Genomic DNA, 20,073 nt, shown 5'->3' on the forward strand with positions numbered 1-20,073 from the left:
GGAACCTTGTTGGCCTACTCGCTAGCACAAGGCCTCTATATCCACCTTTGCGCTAGTTCTATGGCCCATAATCTTCACTAGCCTACTTGCTAGAACGAGGACGCTGTCAAACTGCTATACAGTAAATCCTGCTTAACACTACCATTGCTATTCCCTCATGAACATAGTATGCTTAGTTAGTCATGCAGTAAAGCCAATGACTAACCCCGACTGTACCTTGAGTCTTATCTGTTTAACATGTCATGGTGAATAACTTTGATAGTGTGGTTTGGTTGGTTCTCTTCTCAACATTGGTTTTACATGAGTGTCATTTGCCCAACTTTCCCAATGACAACCGAAAAGACAAAAGATAAAAGAGAAAAGGAACCTTTTCTGGAGTAAGGCTAGAGCTTGTATGTGTGGAAAAGGTTGGTGAGTGTTATTGAACATGTAGACAACGTGTAAAATTATTCTCTAGGTCTTTGTGCTCACGCTACCTATCTTATCTAATGTTATCAACTTATCAGGGTTAGACCATTGACCAAACCAGTCAACCCAAAAAATTGGAATTGGACCAGAACTGGTAAAAAACTTGCACATTAAATCAGTTGACCACAAAATACATAAAATATTCAAATTTTGATATAAAAAAATATAATGTGCATTCATGAAAATCCAAACCATTAGACACAAATATTCAATGTTTTATCTTGTGTATAGCAAAATAGCACCAAGTGTAATACATATATGAAGTCCTGAATGAAAATACATAAACAAAGAGGCCGTAAATTGCCTCTAGAATCCAAAAATGATCATAGTAATAATTAATAACTTTGTCCTTTACTCTACAACTTAGTCATATGATAGGATCATCGAATCCTCATCCTCTACATTCTTGGCATGAGTAGACTTGGGATTGTGGGTGTTGACTTGATTCCCTAGGGCTTGAAGTTCCAATACCAATGTTTATATTCTTTGGCTATGGAAGTGGGTCCAAGTTCATCCAAGATAGGTATTTATTGCCAACAGTTATTATCAAGTCTCTGTTGAAAATAATACCAAGGAGAGGTGTTACTAGGCATTTATCCCTTTTAGCCTAGTAGACACATTAATGACTTTTGACTTGGTGACATTTATGAGTTATATTAATGTCATGGATGGAAGAGATACTTAAAAGTGGTGTACCATGTACTTTTCTAATATTAAAGTCACTTGCACTTTATAAAGTGACTTTATGTGTAAAGTACTAAGTTCACTTTTCTAATATTAAAGTGAGTTGAGAAATTCACTTTATGAGAAAATTAGAAAAATGTATACAACTTGAAAAAGGTACTAGGAGGCTTTTAAGTAAAGGGGCCAATGTATGAGGGGGGTCACTTGGGAAAAGTGATCTCAACCACACATCTTGAGATTTGGAGATTAAATCTCAACCATTGAATCCTAGGGTTAGGGATTCAATCTTTTCCAAAAGACAAAAGGAGAAAAGGGAGGCTCATTCCTCACTTCACACTTGAGAGGAGAGAAGAAGAGGAGAGGAGAAATGCAAGGAGAGTTTGCAGCTTGAGGAAGAGTGTAACAAATAAAATATATATATAAATAATGTAAAATAATGTAAATGATAATAAGCATAAATAATTATTAGTTAACTAGCAATTAGGCTGAAGAGGCATGTCTAAATTGGACATGACTCTTCATGAAGAGACACTTGCCTGATATATAAGCAAGCCTCTCGTTCTCATTTGTAAATTCATTATCAATTCATTTTTATTCATATATTTAATATAATATTTATATCCTCAATGGATAACTTCATATTCCAAGTCTTTTGGAGTAATTAATCTGTAGAAGGAACTTTTTTCGCTTTTGTAAATTCATTATCAATTCATTCTTATTCATATATTTAATATAATATTTATATCCTCAATGGATAACTTCATATTCCAAGTCTTTTGGAGTAATTAATCTGTAGAAGGAACTTTGTTCGCTTCATGTGGTATCAGAGGAGTTCGGTCCTCTGGGTTGCTTAACTGGTGCACAGAGCTCGTTCTCTAATCCAGGTCTTTGGCTATCGAAATTTGTCAACCTTGTTGCCGTAGAATTGAAGCATTTTGCTCAGAATTTGGGAGTTTCTCCTTTTCTCCGTTTGCTAGGCCTTTGGCCATTAAAATTAAAATTAAAAGAAAATTCGCTAGTTGGAGGGTCTCCAATTCGCTAGTTGACCTTTGGCCATAAAAAAAATTAACCAAAAATAATAATATATAAGTAAATATATTAAAAAAAAGAAAAAGTAAAAAAAAATCACCTGGTAGAAGCACGTGGTTTTAGAAATAACCCATCGTAATTGCCCATGGTATTTTAAAAGTAAAATAAAAAACAAAAGGGATAGAAAATCTCATACCAAGTGATATTTAAAACTTTTTACGTGGAGAAATCCGTGGTTTTAGAAACCAATGGTAAGTTTTACATTTTACGTGGAGAACATTAACCGAGGTTTTAGAAACAACCCATGGTATTTTAAAAGTAAAAGATATTTTGATAACATTGGAGAAAAAAGGTGTGATTTAAATCATTTTAATCGTTCAAATCTAAAGATTGTGACCGTACCAAGAGTCACGTCTCATCCAAATTTTCTGAGAAAAAAATATTATTATAATTATAAAAAAGGATACTATATAAGCCTTATATAGTTACATATAAAAAGAAAAGTGGGTCTCAAAAAAGTATATATAAATTTTACATAATTATAATTTTATAATATATATAAATTAAAATGATATAATATATAAAATTTATAATTATATATAAAAAAATTATTATTATATAATTTTTTTTATTAAAAGAGTGAAAGAAGAAGAAGAAGAAGAGAATATTTGAAATATATATATATATATATATATATATATATTAATATTAGATTTTTATAAGAGAGAAGTGGAAATATATTTTATAAATTAATAGAATATATAAAAGTAAAAAAAAAGAAAAAAAAGAAAAAAATAAAAAAGAAAAAGAAAAAAGAAAAAAAAAGAGCGATATATATAAAATAAAAAGAGTTAAAAAAATTATATATATAAAAAAAGAGAGATGTCGTCCACAAAGAACAACGGTTTCTTTGCACTATGTCCTTTTTGTTCAGAAGGATACCCTAATTGTCAGGAATCATTCAGAAATCAAAATGTGGTTTGCACAAAATGTTACAAAAGTTTTACTTTAGTTGAACTTTTTAGTGATGCAGATAAATAATCAATAGCAAGAAAAATGAGAGAATTAATGGCAAGATATAAGGAAATGAAGAAAACAGAATCCACATTTCAAGTTGAAAGCCCATCATCACTTCTACCAAACGAAGTAATCCAATGTACCAAGAAATTGCAGCAAAAAAATCAAGAGAATGGGAAAATAGTTAAACTTCAGCAAAACAAGAAAGCATTAGAACACGAACATAAAAATCTTGTGGATATGCATTAGAAAGAAATAATGGAAAAAAACGAAGAAATTTCTCGTCTCAAGGACCACGTCGAAAGATTACTGGCACAAGTGAAGAAGACTGAAGTAACAAAGAAAGAACTCAAGAAGCACTTATCAGAACAAGAAGAGGAAACTTTGCGTTTAAAGAACCTTAATAAAAATTTATTAGAACAAATCAAAGATCTAAAAGATGAAAATCTTAAAATTCAAAACACTGAAAATAAGGTTGATAAATCATAAATCAAAGAACTTTTATGACTGAAAAACCATAATCAAAGTCTACTCACTCAAATTAAGAAGCTTAAGGATGATAAGAAAGCATTAAAAGATAAGTTGGAACAATTCACTCAAGAAGAAGCATCGAAATCGTCAGTCGTAACAGTCCCAGTTGAAAATAAGGGAACGAATACCGATCCAGTGAATACGACAACTCAAGAAGACAAGTCAGTTGAAGAAACGACACATTTAGATGTTGCAGTTCAAACAATGGACATCCCAAGTGAATGTTCCATAACCAATTCAACATCTTCACCAGAAGAAAATCTAAAAACTTCATATCGACATCCGAATCACGAGAGTAGACCGATCAACCATGCTACGTATCAGTACCATTCAGACCAGAAACAACAAATTGATGTTTCAGAGAATAATGACGTAAAATCAATCTCGTCTTATGATGCCAAGTCGTTACAAAGTTTCGGTGATAAGAATACTACACAGAAAATTAATCTAGGATGGTTTGATCCCTTCTCAGTGCGACAATTTTGTTTGTCACTTAGAAGATCATATCAGCTTGTATCGACGAAGATGACTATTCCGAGACAGAAAGACGTTCGAAGCTGAAAAAAGAGATCAAGCCTTTTTCATCGACAAGCTTTGAGGACAAAGCTTTTTGAGGAAGGAGGCAATGTAACAAATAAAATATATATATAAATAATGTAAAATAATGTAAATGATAATAAGCATAAATAATTATTAGTTAACTAGCAATTAGGTTGAGGAGGCATGTCTAAATGAGACATGACTCTTCATGAAGAGACACTTGCCTGATATATAAGCAAGCCTCTCGTGCTCATTTGTAATTTCATTATCAATTCATTCTTATTCATATATTTAATATAATATTTATATCCTCAATGGATAAATTCATATTCCATGTCTTTTGGAGTAATTAACCTATAGAAGGAACTTTGTTCGCTTCAAAGAGAGCTCGAATTCCTAGGGTAGGGAGGCAGCTAGACCAGCACAGAAATTGAGGAGAAGGATAGCCATATACCAGCACGAAATTCGAGGCAAAGAGAGGCACGAGTTTCGAAGTAAAACACTGTACGGTTTTTGAGGTAAACAACAACATGAATTCCGAGATTTTTGGGCACGAAATCCGAGGGCACTTAACTGCTGTTTAGCCTGAAATTCTAGGCATGAGTTTCAAGGCAGCTGTTAAGTGGCAGTGCAGAACACGAGGGTCAGATCAGCACAGATTTCGAGGCACTGCAGGCTGTTTCAGGGACAAAATTTGAGGCATCCACAACATAGAATTTGAGGCATCCACAGCACAGATTTCGAGGTTGACTTGTCACAGAATTCATGGATGCTTTGGCATAGATTTCGAGGTTGATTTCTGGGCACAGAAATCAAGGAGCTGAGCTGTGTAAAAATGCAGAAATTTCTTGGTACTTGAAATTGTGAAAATTTGAAAAATATCAGTGGACACAATTTTTCCAGATTTGCATTTAAAGCTTCAGCAAAAGGGAGATGAGTACTGTGATTTTAATTTTTCAAGCAATAAAATCCTCTTTTGAAGACTGGTTTCTCCAAAAGGCTGTGGGCCCTGGGGTTTTTCCAGGGTCACTTTGACAAAAAATAAGTGTCTTTCATTGTTCAATGCTTGCATAAATTTTGATTTAATTACAGCTGGTAGGAAATGTGAAAAATTAGTAGAAGCACTCATTAAATGTTTACAATGAATGCACACTGAAAATCAGTGAAGATAATATTGGCGATATATCGCTGAATATCGAAAATATCGCGATATTTTCGGCGAGCCAAAATATCGCCGAGAAAATATTGCGATATTTTTGGCGAGCCAAAATATCGCCGAGAAAATATCGCGATATTTCCGAGATATCTAATATCTCGGCAAAATATCGCGAAACGATGTAAAATATCGCTGGGCATGTTTTTCGGCGGCTAGAAAAAGGGAAAATCGTTTTTTTTCTTCATTTTTGTTTTTGAGTGTTGGAGAAGGAAGGGGAAGAGTTTCGTGGTGGTTGTCAAGGAGGGTTTGAGGATCAAACAATGATCATCATCACCAACTAAGATTTTTTTGTGGATCAAAGATTGAAGAATAGTGAGACAAACTTCATTTCTTCCATTAACAGGTATGTTCTTAAAAACCCCTATGTTAATGATTTTTTCATAGATTTAGGGTTATGCTTGCTTGCCTCTTTGCCTACCAACATTTTGTTTCTTTGTTTTTTTCCATTTGCTATGATTTTCATGCCCATGAGCCAATGCAAGGGTTTTCTCCATATTTGGACAGCAAGCTTCATTCTTTTTTTTTTCAACTTTTTTATGCACCCTCTTATTGCCATTTTTCGTTCACATTGCAAAATGCAAATAATGTAATAATTTTTTTTAAATGAGGTGGTTATTACTTATTATTTTTTGTGTTGGGGGGTTTAATGCCAATTTTTTGTTTTTTTTGTGCCTTAGGTTTGAATTAGTTCACTACAAATGTCAAATACGCCAAAAGCCTTGGACCCATTTTGGGAGTATGGGGACGCTGTTGGTGGGGCAAATCAGGCATATATATCATGCAAATTGTGTGGGGCCAAGATGTCAGGAGGGGTTACACGATTGAAATACCATTTGGCTAGACTCTTTGCACATGATGCAGATGTAATGCCTTGTATGGTTTCTAGTGTAGAGGTTATACAAAAAGCTCTTGAAGCAATTGCTGAACAAGACAGAAAGAAAGCTTCTAGAGAGAGCCAATGGTCTCAAATAGATAGCTGCTAGTTTTATTTGTTTTGCAACTTTTTCTACATATAAGTTTATAACTCATGATGATGAAATACTTTTAAAGTTTTATATATGTGATGTTATTTTGTTTGAGTCCTTGATTGGACAATTATCAGGGATCAGCAAGATATGTGATGTTATTTTGTTTGAGTCCTTCATTGGACAATTATTAGGGATCAACAGGATTTGGTATCGCCTTTGAAGTTTGATGTATCATTTCTATTTGACATCATATATATCAGTGCTTTCTTCATATTTATGTGTCAATGTATTTAGTTCATGTTGTTATTGCTTTATATGTTTAGAAATATGAAAAAAATGAATATATTATGCATTTTTTATGCTTGCCGATATTGCCGATAAGATGTTTTCTGGACTCTCGCCGATATTTTGCCGATACCTATATTTTCAACACTGCTGAAAATTATACCAGCATGACGAAACATGTGGGTTGGGTTAAATAAACACTTGCGAAATTGTAAACTGGGCTTGGGGTGCAGATCATTAAATTTCTACAGTCTCCACCGTCTACTTTGAGAAGGTATCAATATCGTTCAATACTATTGTTTCTGAATTAGGGTTCCTGTTCAACAAATGGTTACTACTGAACAGAGACTGTATCATTAAACTTTTTTGTTCCAAATATTTTTGCTTCTTGGTGTGTTTATGCTCAAAATTCTCCGATTGTTTTCACACTAAAAGCATGGCATGTTCGGCTCAAAATTTGAATTGCAAAATTTTAGGGATTTAATTTTTAATTGTTTGTGTTATTTTTTTTCTTTTCTTTTCTCGAGTGATTTTAATGGGTGCCCAACCTGCTTGTATGGAACCCACTGGTTTCATATGGAATTGGTTGTTTCCGCTCTGAGGGGCCAGTTCTGCCCACAAAATCCTCAGAACCGGTTTTACTGGTAAATTTAGGCACTTCAAATAATTTAGGCACTTCCAATCTGGCCCTGATAACATTGCTCTCATCCAAAAAGGTATGTAAATGGGAACCAAATGTCATATCATAGCCCCCCTCTAGTTGCAATGGCAGCGATCCATTCATATCCTTCATGAATTTCACATTCTGAAGCTGACATAATTGCTTAGCTACCAACTTAGAAATAGCACAATATTCCCAAGGGACTATTTGTATTCATTAGTGGGTCCTTGTCATTGGGCTTCCTACTAGGATCTTTCGCATGGTCTGGAATCATTACATCTTAATATTTAGATTATGTTACTTCATTACTCCTAGACAAAAAAGAGACTGCGTAGGTTTGAACTCAGATAACTCAAATACCAAGGACTTGGTAAAGGGGGCTAGCACCTACACCCAGACTAGCCATGGTCTTTGTACTTGTAACGTGCTCTGTCAAACTGACTGTGCTTTATATGTAATCTACTCCATTTTTACATGTATACAAACGCTAATTTGTATTTATCTTTTAGGGTGACAAAACTAGTTTGTGTGGTTGGGATATCCTCTACTTCCCTCTTTATTTCCATATTTCTAGATTTTAAAATCTTATTGATTGGAACATGCTGATATCTACCTTGCATTGTATTTTACATTTAGTCAATATGGATAAAGTAGAATTCAGAGAATGAGATTAATGCGTTTGGAAGTTTGGAATGCATGGCTGATTTCACTCCATTAATTTTTATTGTGTGCATTTTGAAAGTATTCTCAACCTTGAATGTTATATGTCTGCCACAGGTTCAGGAATTAGCAGAAAAAGAACCAGAGGATGGAGTTTTCCGATTGCTTCGTCAAGATGTCACTCGATTTCTTACAACGATTCTTATTGGCACAACGTAATTTTCTATCTCTACTTTGAAAGTAAACTGAAGATATCAATCTGTAATGGCATTGTTTCCTTTTGTTGGATTTGATATTGCTTTATTAATATTTATGTGTATTGTATATCTAGTGTGGCAAACATTGGAGCAACTGCACTTGTGACTGAAGCTGCAACAGCACTCTTTGGCGAAGCTGGAATCAGCGCAGCAACAGGAGTTATGACAGTAGGTGCATATTCTTAAGCATGCATTTGTATAGAAACAGTGTATTCGTGTGCTTTATCTCTTTACTCCACTAGTGTTATTGAAATGTTGAAGTCAAGGGCCCTAATTTAATTGGTCCATTATATATTTTGTCAATGATTCCGAGTAGTTTGGAAGTACTGACATATTTGATATCATTACATGTGATGCCTCTCGGCATATTTGACACATTGGTTTTCTTGTCAGTCGTTTGTGCTATCACATCTTTAGGAGTCAGTCATCTGCTATTTCTCAGCTCTAAATTTAAGTGATCAATATTGATAAGTCATTTCTTAGAGTTGAGCAATGTTAGTTTGTATTGATGTGTAAATATATTATTGATCCATATTACTATATGGAATGGATATATGTTTGATGTCTCACCACTAGAAAAAAATTCCATGTCCATCATATTGTGTCTTATTTATTATTATATTTCATGGTGGTGAATGCTAAAGAGTGCCTGGGTTGAAACATAGCCATCCTGTTAGCATTTCCTGCTATGTTGGGTTTGCACCGATGCACAACATTTTGCAATAGCGCTTGCAGCCATGGAGAAATAGAACATAGGAGTGTAGATATTTTGATTTGTTAACTTCCCTGGTATTCCACTAAACAGTTCATCACAACAGCTATTTTAATTTGTTAACTTCCCTGGATATTCCACTAAACAGTTCATCACAACAGCTCTAAATATGCTACTGCAACTATAGTGAGAATATACTCTACCATGCAGTGAGTACTTGCGATTAAGATATAATGTTAGAAGCATACCGCTTGAGTATTGAAAGGAACTGGGGAGTAAGAACCAAACTACAGTATTAAAAAGATCACACCATGAGCACATTGAACAGAAGATGTACCTTGGAGAATCCCGTGAGGTTGAAAACTTCATCAAGAAAACTAGGTCTATGCTTTTTTATTTTTATGATTTAAAATGCAAGATACATCGAAGATTGGTGGCTCATCATGGAACAAGTAAACACTGCAGCTTATGATAGGTTGCTACAAGGTGATTTTTCTCTGCTGTACATTGATATCTCACTCCTGTCAACTGCTCAACTATGGAACAAAAAATCATTTTGATATGAATGGAACTGCTTCTTTCCCTCATGGCTTAGTTTTTAACATGGCCCGATAGCATTAGGGTTAGGGTTTAGGGGTTTTGATGCCGAACTCCCATTTTGGGTTAGGGTTTTGGACTGTCTAGAATCTTCTTGAAGGTCCCACACATGCCTAGCTCCACATGTGTGAGTAGTGGGAGTTGACATGGCTTCCACTTGATAGTGTGGTGGTCAAATAGGGAGGTCAACTTTCAAAGGCCTTAATTTTTTCACACAAACTCTAACCCCAATATGGGGAAACCCTTGATCAATTCTTCTTATATATTCTTCAATAGTTCAGCAGAGAGGTAGAGATAGAGTACAATGATTTGAAGTCAATACTGACTTGCCAAAATAGGAGATTTGACATCAAAGATCTTCACTATGAAGATGACACAATGAAGTTGCAATTCTGGCACCAAGGACTGCAGTTCTGAATACTGGTTAGTTGTTCATGGACTGAGTTTTGATTACTGGTTAGGTCTTCTACTGAAACCTACAACAGCCCACTGACCCAACCAAAGGTCACATAATCTGATGCGGCTTCCTTCCCTTTATAACATCTGGGAACTCGCTCTCCTAGAAGACTACTTCAGAACTCCTTTTAAGCTTGTTTAGACCTCTAAACAACTGCTACAGGACTGCGTCAAGTGCACCATAGGCACGACCCCTATTTGGAAGATTCCTAACCATAACTATCCCAGAACAACCCTCTTTTATTGCGGCCTCTCTTCTCTCTTCCATGCTGATTGCCCTGGGCACTTCTTGCCCTCAAACAGACCCACGCATCCCTGCAATAAGGTGATTAAGGCCTGCTCCCTACCTACATCTCCTTTCTGTGCTGCAACCTGCATGAGACAAAGGATACTCACCTACAAATATGCCCTTAGGTGCGACTGCCCTTCAAATAATCATGAGAAGGCTCCAACCACAACCTCTCTACCTTGTCGAAGTACCTGTCTTCTTACAGCCTAAAACAGATGTATGGATGCCGTAATCCGAGTTTCTCCAATGAGCTCCTTTTTCTCCCTTGCGTTACTATTCATGGATGAGTACTTGGATGTATCAAATGAGGAGAAAGCACCCCTATATAAACCAATCGGCGGGGGTCAAAAGACGTGACTATTGGATTAGGTGAGCCGACATATAGAAGAGGCTGACCTTGACAATTTGTCAATAATACAAATAAATTCATATCTTCATTTTAACATGTTGGAATCAAATGATCAATCCTACACTTCTCGCAGAGTGGAATCCAAGAAAAATATCAGCTGTCATAAATAAGGTGGCCCACATGGAGTTTGGCCTTAGTTGCCAATTTTAACAACATGACCCAGTCAAAGTCCTCCATGGCTTCTTAGGAGAGGATCTGCCCTTGAACCATTCATCCCTGACCAAATCAACATGGCCTAGCCAAAGTCCTTTATGACTTCTCAGGTGAATTATATCAATCTCCTCTGGTCAAATTAACATGACCCAACCAAAGTCCTTCATGGCTTCTCAAGAGAAGATCTGTCCAATCCTGCAATTGCCTTGGGCCATTCGCCCCTAGTCAAATCAACATGACCCAACGAAAGTCCTTCATGGTTTTTTAGGTGAATGTATCCATCTCCCCTAGTCGAATTAACATGACCCAACCAAATTAGCATGGCTTCTACATCATACCAAGCTTGTCTCTAAAGTATACAAACTTTGCTCTGGACAGAGGCTTGGTGAGAATGTCTGCAATTTGCTCATCTGTGGATATATATTGGGCTTCATTGCTCCCTTTTGCACTATATCGCGAATGAACTGACCCCAAGCTGAAGTATCACCCCGAGGTGCTCTTTCTGTCCTCTACACTCCTGGCCCAATTTGAATCACTATACCCTTGCAGCCTCTCTTCACCACCTGAGACATATCTCAAACCATATCCAACTGTACCACGCAGGTACCTCAACACATGCTTTGCTGCATGCCTTGGCTCAACCATAAACTAGCTAGCTTCCTTCACTGGATTCATCACCACAACTGCTTTCTGGTTAGCCTGATTTGGTGCTCCCTGTTGAAATGTGTAACTAGGTTCGGTCTTCATAATGATTAATGTAATCATGATTTTATGTATTTGATGAAAAAGAGAAAAATAAATTTTATTATTATTATTTTGAAGCATGGGTTTCATGCTCAAGGTTATTTTATTTATAGATCAAGCACCCATTGAGTGCTTCTAGGGCTTTGTCATAAATTCTAGGAGTCAATTGAGTCATTGTAATATGTAAGACCCCTTTGGGCATCTTGTATTATGTAAAAGAAATTTATTTGAATCATAAAAGACCCTCCAAGACAAGTCAACCTTGCTGCAACAAGTCGGCCTCATGAAGAGCTATTTGACCACCATGTGAAGCCTATAAATAAGAACAACTCGACCTCACTTTAGCAGCATCAATCAAGTTCGATTTACCAAGAAAAGAAGACCTAGAACCAATGAAGAAGAAGAGAAAACAAGGAAGAAAAATCGAAGTATAAAGCACCGTTTTAGGGTTCCCTGACACGTGCGAAGAAGAATTAGGGCATCAATAAGTTGCAGCAAGATCGAATTGCAGTCACACTAAAGAAGCCGAATTTAGTAGCAAGGAAGATCAAGGAAGGAAGCCAAGTCAACAAGGAAGAAGAACTAATTCAAGCGAAGGAGAGAAGGACAAAATTACCATAATTTACCCAGATGTGTGAAACTAGGGTTTCTGCAGTAGCTGAAAAATTGCAGTCAAGATTGTAGGTTCGAGATTTTTTGTCAAAGGAGAGAGTGGCAACAGCTAGAAGTTAAGTTTGATTGGCGTTGACTTTGTGGAAGAGAAATTCATTATGAAGAGTGTTGACTTTGTCTTGGAGGTGTCTTTGTCAAAGGTCTTAGGTCTTGGAATTCGTCATCTGAACATTCTATAAGAGGAGAATAATTCTTGTGGGTTTTCCTTTCAAGAGGATAGGTTTTGGCCCCGACTTGCAACCTACATTTTGTGTCCTCTTGTTTTGTTGTTCTTCATTGTTTGGTAGCTGTTTGATGATTAAAGAACATTATAATAATCAAGTAAATAAGAGCTAACTACAAGTACATCAAGTTAAGTAAAAGAACATCACAAACAATTATCGAAGTAAGAGAAATCATCTATTCTAGCTACCCTTAGATTTCTCAACATGGTATTGGAGCTAATGTGACAACAACAAAGAAAGGCATCTTGAAGAATATCATCCAATTAAAGGAAGTATACATAAGGGACCAAGCACAAGGAGAAATAAGAAGCATATCGAAGGAGGACTAGTCTACACATCATCTTAAAGGAAGGAACTCTTGAAGGAAGAAGACCTCAAAGACCAATCTCCATTCAAAGAAGGATTCTATCTTGAAGTCTCCACGCTCTACATTTCTACATCCAAAGGAAGAAGCACTTCATCATCAAGGTGAGCTCCCTCTCATTAAAGAAAGGATCAGATCTCAAGCATACTTGAATAAGGAAGTTCATCAAGGAAGCAATAATCATCAGAAAGGCATCTTCAATTGTCAACATCATCAAAGAAGGCATCAAGTTGAAGATATCAATTTCAAAGGAACATCTTCACTTGACAAGTAAGTATCTATATTTTATGTCTCAATCTACTACTCAAATGACTTTATTCTACAAGGAGAACAAGAAATTGGTTGGGAACTTGAACTATCTTGCATGGAAGAAGATAATTGGTCTAATTCTGATGGAGAATGAAGTTATTGAATATGTAAAGGGCTCCATCAACAAACTATCTCAAGATCAATATCAAGCACTGTCAAAGTACATGAAAGGAGAAATAAGGGCTCAAGGGATCCTTATAGAGTCTATCAAGGATTCTCTCATCCCTTATGTTGTAAAGTTGAAGACATCGAAGGAAATCTATGACAAATTGGTGGAGTTATTTTCTGTGAGCACTGCAGGGGAAATCATATTGTTAAGAACTGAGCTATACAAAATGAAAGTGTTAAGGGAAGAAGGGATAACTTCACATTTCATGAAGGCATCTCGAACTAAGGACAAACTACAAGAACTTGGAGAAGTAATGTCTGATCGAGAAATGACCATCATTGTGCTCAATGCATTGCCTGATGAATGGGGCAATTTTGTATCATCTATGGGAAAAAGGAAACCACTCCATTCACTGATCTGTGGTCATTATGCAAGATTGAAGAGTCTAGATTAAAAGCGAAGAATGATGTTGGATCAAATGAACAAACTCAAGCATATGCAACATCAACAAGGAAGAAAAGGAAATTTGGGAAGTTTGAGCCTCGAAAGAAGTTTCAAAAGAGAATTGATATGCCAAAGATCCAATGCTATGAGTGTAATGAAGCCCATGTCACTGAAGAAGTAGAAGTACCAAAAAATAAGAAGTCAAAGAAGGAAGAAGTGATAGAACTCCACTATTAGAAGGTCTCTCACACATTTGATCTACTTTCAAGTTTATAGAAGATAACAATCATGATGGAAAAGCGTCACAAGCATGATAGGATGCATTGTAGCAAAGAATGAGATGGTATCATCATAGAAGCATGGTATAGCTGAAATAGAAGTCTATATGGTTGAAGCAATCATCATGATAGGAAGTAGCTCATGGCATCTTCATTGAAAGCATAGAAAGACAACCGAAGTAAGCAGTTTATATGGTTGGAAAAAGTCATCTAGCAAAATAGGAACATAGAAGACAATGAGATCATCATACATCATCATCATTAGGAAGAAGCATTTGCAGAATAAGGATCACCAAGATCCTCCATTGAAATCTTCATTAGAAGGTTCACCTCTGCTTATAAGAAGGAAGTGTCTCTCTGATAGTCGATATTCCACCTTGTATGGTATCCACTAGTTAGAAGGATGATGGTATGATGACAAAGATGTGCGACATGTTGTAATATCCCTTATCAGAGATATCCCTCAAACACAAGCAAACTCCAACCAGAGAAATAACAGTAATGCAACATACAATAATGCATACATGGAATATAAGCAGATACTCGAGAAATGCAGAGAGAAATGCTAAGCCATTTTATTATACTGAGTAATGGAAAGAGTACAAGAGGTGATCAAAAAGATAACACCTCGACTTGCACAAGGCAAGTGAAGAAATACACTCAGAATGGTAAGGAAATGGCCTCTCTTTGATCTGTGTCCAAACTGCCAGAGAACTGTTGTGCTACTGCTACTGCTGGAATCAAATGAGGATTTGGGGTTGTTCCCCTCCTCAGAAAATGCTGAAACTCTGGAATCAACCTCTGCTCAATAAACCTAGAAAAGCCCAGAAAGCTTTTCTAAAATAGCTGACCCTCGAAAATCACCCCCTTGGGGATCCACACAATCCCTCAAAGCTCTGCGCTGCCCCTGAAAAGAATCCTCCAAAACTCCACCCTAAACTTTGCCAAAATCCTCCAATATGCAAGGGCTGATCCCTTGCTCAATCTCCCAACTCAAATCCTTCACACAAACCCAATCCAGAGCTCCTACCAAAAGAGACTGCGTCCTTCCCTCTCAAGACTGCGCAGTTATCAGAATGGTCAGCTCCCCCTCAACTCCAGAAATCGCTCCTCCTGCAAAATATTGATAAAACTAACTTGCTTGAGCAGGCACTCGAAGTCCCCCGGGGCTAAGGGTGAGATCTCCGAACGGAGACACTCGATGCACTAAACAGTGTTGCAGACAGGCTAAACAGCCAGCATGCTCTAAGTCGAAGTGACTAGCTCAAATGCAACATAACCAAATGATCAAAATAGGCTCCTCTCTCCTTTATAGCGTTGGCCTCTCTCAAAACCCTAAGGCCCACCTCCTCCAACGTAGCCTCACTCTTGCCACGTGTTCCTTCTCCATCTGCGCAGTCCCTCCAAGTGTCTACGTGGGCCCCTTCTCTACGTGGTCCTTGGGCCCCCTTGGCTCCCCTTTTAAGTTACAACGTGGTGCTACTAGGGAGTGACTTTATTCATAAAGTGAGTTATGTCCCCCTTTCCTCACCTTTTTATTTATAAATAACTATAGAAGGCAAAATTGAGCAAAATCGAATATTCCAATTAGCCATGGCTAATTAGGATTCAGGAATATTACAGTCTCCCTCGGCAAAATGTTGCTTGTCCTCAAGCAGCTGAAGTGATGGATGCTGCAAAATTTTCTCACTCTCCCAAGTGGCATCCTCATCCGGTAAATTCTTCCACCTCACCAAGAATTCCAGGACCGTCCTGCTCTGTAGCTGCCTCTCCCTGGTATCAATAATAGCCTCTAGCTGCAACACCAAATGCCCCTCATCATCCGTGGGTGTAGCTCATATGTCACTGTCACCTGCTGCCCCAATGCCTTCTTCAGGCATTATACATGAAAAACGTTATGAATCTTGCTGCCTTGGCGCAGCTCCAATTCATACGCAACTTGTCCAATTCTGCGTATCACCCTGTATGGCCCATAAAAATGGGGCTTTAGCTTATCAGCTCCCTTCTGCTTCAGTGATGACTGTCGGTATGGCTGTAATCGTAGGTAGACCAAGTCCCCTACCTCAAACTGTCTTTCCACTCGACCCCTGTTAGCATACAGCTTCTGCTGGTTCTGCGCTGTAGCCATATTATCCTTGAGAGCTCAGAGGATAGCCTGACTCTCTTGGATCCAAATCTTGGCTCTCGGAGCCTTGCTAGCACCAAACATCATGTCAACAAAAGATAAAGGATGATATCCATACAAAGCATAGAATGGTGACATACCAATGGACATGTGATGTGTAGTGTTGTAGCAGTACTCCCCCAGATGTAGCCACTTCAGCCATGCTCGCTGCTGCCCACTGACATAGTTACGCAAGTAGCCCTCCAGCCACTTGTTAACTATCTCTGTCTGCCCGTCTGTCTGTGGGTGATCACTAGTACTCGGTGTCAACTCCATCCCCACCAACCGGAATAGATCTTGTGAAAACCCGCCCATGAAACGACTGTCCCTATCACTGATGATGGTCTTAGGAAGACCATGTAGCTTGAAGACCTCTCTGAAGAACAACTCGGCCACCTGCGCTGCTGTGTAGTGTGTGGATATGGCGAAAAAGTGTGCATACTTTGTCAGTCGATCAACGACAACAAAGATACAATCCTTGCCCTGCACCATGGGCAACCCTGTGATGAAGTCCATCGAAATACTCTCTCATTTACCCTCCGGAATGGGAAGATGCTGCAATAATCCTGCGGGATGGCTCATCTCCCCCTTGTTCCTCTGGCAAATATCGCACTCCCGGATATGCTGGAGTACGTCCTCCTTGAAGCCCTTCCATGAGAATCTCTCTCTAATGGCCTTGTAGGTTTTAGTAAACCCCTGATGGCCGGCCAATGGTGAATCATGTGATGCTTGAAGTATCTTCTTCTTGAGCTGAGATCCCTTAGTCAAGAAGATCCGGTCCCTGTAGTAGATGATCTCATCGACTACCCTGTACCTGTCATCCGCCACCTGCCCATCCAGAACCTCACATGCAAATTTGTCCTTGGAGTACTCTACTAAGAGTCGAGCCCTCCAGTCTGTGTCCAAGCTCATAAGAGACAACGTGGCTGGGCTACGTGAAAGGGCATTTTCTACCACGTCGTTCTTACCCTTGACATACTCAATGTCAAATTCATACGCTTGGATCTTACTTATCCACTTCTGCTGCCTCTCCTGTAGCTGTTTCTGCTCCAAAAAGAACCTGAGGCTGTTGTGATCAGTCTTCACCCTGAACCTGTTACCCACTAAATACTACCGGAATTTGGCCAATGCATGCATAATGGCCAGCTTCTCCTTGTCGTATCTAGAATACAACCTCTCATGTGGGAAGGAGCTTCCGGCTCTCAAAGGCTATAGGGTGACCTCCCTGCATCAACACTGCGCCGATCCCCTCTCCCCACGCATCACACTCCAAAACAAATGGTTGCGAAAAATCCGGCAATACAAGCACTGTGCAGCTGCTCATAACCTCCTTGAGCTTGTCAAAGGTTCGCTGCGTTGTATCCGGCCAACTGAATGCCCCCTTCCTCGTCAGATCTGTCAGGGGTGCAGCAAGTTGTGAGAACTCTTGATGAACTTCCAGTAGTAAGTACAAATGCCAATGAATCCCTGAAGTTCTGTCACGTTCCTCGGCTCCGGCCAATCTCTGATGGCCCTGATCTTGTCCTTGTGCACTCTCACTCCGTCCACCCCTATGATGTGTCCCAGGTACAACATCTCCGTCAACCCAAACTCACACTTGGAGAGCTTGGCATAGAACTGCTGCTCCTCCAAGATGCGCAACACTGTCTCAATGTGCTGGAGATGCTCCTCCCAAGTCCTGCTGTAAATGAGAATATCGTCAAAGAACACCAACACAAACTTCCTCAAGTGATTGCGAAAGATGTGATTCATGCAGGACTGGAATGTAGCTGGGGCGTTGGTTAGCCCGAAGGACATCACCAAAAACTCAAAGTGCCCATAGTGACACCTGAAGGCGGTCTTGGGAATGTCCTGCTCCCTCACGCGAATATGATGGTACCCAGATCTCAAATCAATCTTTGAGAAGAACTGTGCTCCTCTCAACTCATCCATCCTGGGTATGGGGTACCTGTTCTTCAGGGTCTTCTTGTTCAGGGCCCTATAGTCAATGCACATCCACAATGTGCCATCCTTCTTCTTCACCAACACCACGGAAGAAGCAAAAGGACTCGTGCTCGGCCGAATGTGCCCAAGAGCTAGCAACTCCTGAATGGCCCTCTCAATCTCATCTCGATAGGCCTTGGGATGCCTATAGGGGGTAGTAATCACTCCCTGTATGCCGTGCTCAAGCTCAATGGTGTGCTCAAATCCCCAGTCTGGTGGCTGTCCTGGGGGAATCTCCCCAAACACTGTGGCATACTGGTCAAGGATGGACTGTATCTCTGGGTGCATTGTTTGCCCTGTAGTCCTTGCCTCTGATGCACGCAACTCCATTGCCCACTCTACGTCTCCCTTCCGGAAGACTGCCTCCATCCGATGAGCCGAAACAGTCTGAGGTGGATATGTGTGCTGTCCCCGTATCTTCTCATGCCTCCCTGTCTTCTCATCATCCCACTCCATCTCTAGGGCCTTCCAATCTGTCGTGACCTTCCCTAGAGTGATAAGCCATTGAACACCCAGTATCATGTTGGTGTCCGGAATATCGACCACGAAAAAGTGGTCAGTCAGTGTGTAGGTGCCCATCGTCACTGATAACTCTGGAACATAACGAGCACACACCATGGTCTGATCTCCTTGGACCAAAACTGAAAAGCCATCGAAGCTCTCTGTCTGTATACCTCTCTGCTCAACCATCTGTGCATCGATGAAGTTGTGGGTTGCCCCACTGTCAACCAAAACTGATACTTGCTGGCCACGTACTGTCCCCCGTACGCGCAACATCAAATACTTGGGAACTCCTCGCAATGCTGCAAGGACCCCTCTAGTAGGTGCAAAAGCTGTACCACCTGCTACTGGTGGTGGAGGTGGCAAAGGATCCTGTGCGACATGACTATCTCCTACCTCCCCATCATCCTCCTCGTCCTCTTCCCCGCTTCTCTCGGAGAAGACCTCAATGAAATGTGCTTTGCTAGCAGCACATCTATGTCCCGGTGCCCACGGCTCGTGACAGGTAAAGCACAACCGCTTCTTGTTCAGCTCCCTCCTGGCATCATCATCAATCTGTGCTTGTCCTGGATTCCCCTTTGGAGGTGGAATCCTCACATCCTTTGCCTTAGGCTGGAAAGCCTGTCTCTGGGGGTAAGGTGTCCGGGTCCTGGGTAAGGCATCCTGTAAGTCCTGGGTCCTGCTAATAGCATCCTGGAGTGTGGCTGGTCTAGTGGATCTGACTAGACCCCGAAGTGGCTCTGCTAACCCCTCAACAAACATATAGATCCTCCGTGTCGCGGATAGATCTGGCACCATCACTGAAACCCTCAAGAAGTCTGCAATGTAGGTCTCTGGGTTCCCAGTCTGTTTGAGCCTCGTCAACTCAACAAAGTGCTGTTCCGGATCCCTCCGGTCAAATCTCTCTATCAGTCTCTTGGTGAACTCGGCATATGTCGTCACTGCGGAGTGTCCGAGTGTAACCAACCCATGGAACCACCAGTCCTCGCCCTCACCATCCAAATGTAATGTCGCCACCTTGATGGCCTCTGTCTCCGACATCTGGTTAAGCTGGAAATAGATGTCCAGCTTCTCCACCCAAGATTTTGCCGAATTGTTTGATGAGCCATCAAACGTAGGCAAGTGGAATCTACTAGCTGTGCGGTGGATGTCTCCATCATGATAATGCTGGTATCCTTTGTGATGGTCGCGGGGTCTACTATCCCGCTGGAGCTGAACGAAGTCTCTAAATGAGAGAGCATCCCTGAACTCCTGCCCATAGGCCTGGTACTTTGCAAAATAATCGCCCATATGACCGGGCTTTGCCTCCTGTTGTGCTCCGGCCCCTGTGTCTTCTCCTAGGAAAGTGG

At 39.6% G+C, this 20,073-nt stretch overlaps 1 protein-coding gene across 2 annotated transcripts in view; it reads left to right on the forward strand.

The window, feature by feature from the left end:
• Window positions 1–20,073, forward strand: part of LOC149140254 (DUF21 domain-containing protein At1g55930, chloroplastic-like) — a 401,995-nt gene that overhangs the window by 55,930 nt on the left and 325,992 nt on the right. For both annotated transcript variants that reach the window (XR_016264118.1, XM_089446847.1), the window contains exons 2-3: window positions 8,177–8,274; window positions 8,391–8,484. Coding sequence is in view for 1 of the 2 variants with exons in the window: in XM_089446847.1 (XP_089302973.1) it covers window positions 8,177–8,274; window positions 8,391–8,484 (192 nt within the window). In the remaining variant the exon portion in view is untranslated. The remainder of the gene's footprint in view (window positions 1–8,176; window positions 8,275–8,390; window positions 8,485–20,073) is intronic.

The sequence above is a fragment of the Pinus tabuliformis genome, chromosome X (assembly GCF_031772625.1).
Source record: "Pinus tabuliformis cultivar Carrire ecotype Pingquan chromosome X, CPIR1, whole genome shotgun sequence".
Lineage (NCBI taxonomy): Eukaryota > Viridiplantae > Streptophyta > Pinopsida > Pinales > Pinaceae > Pinus > Pinus tabuliformis.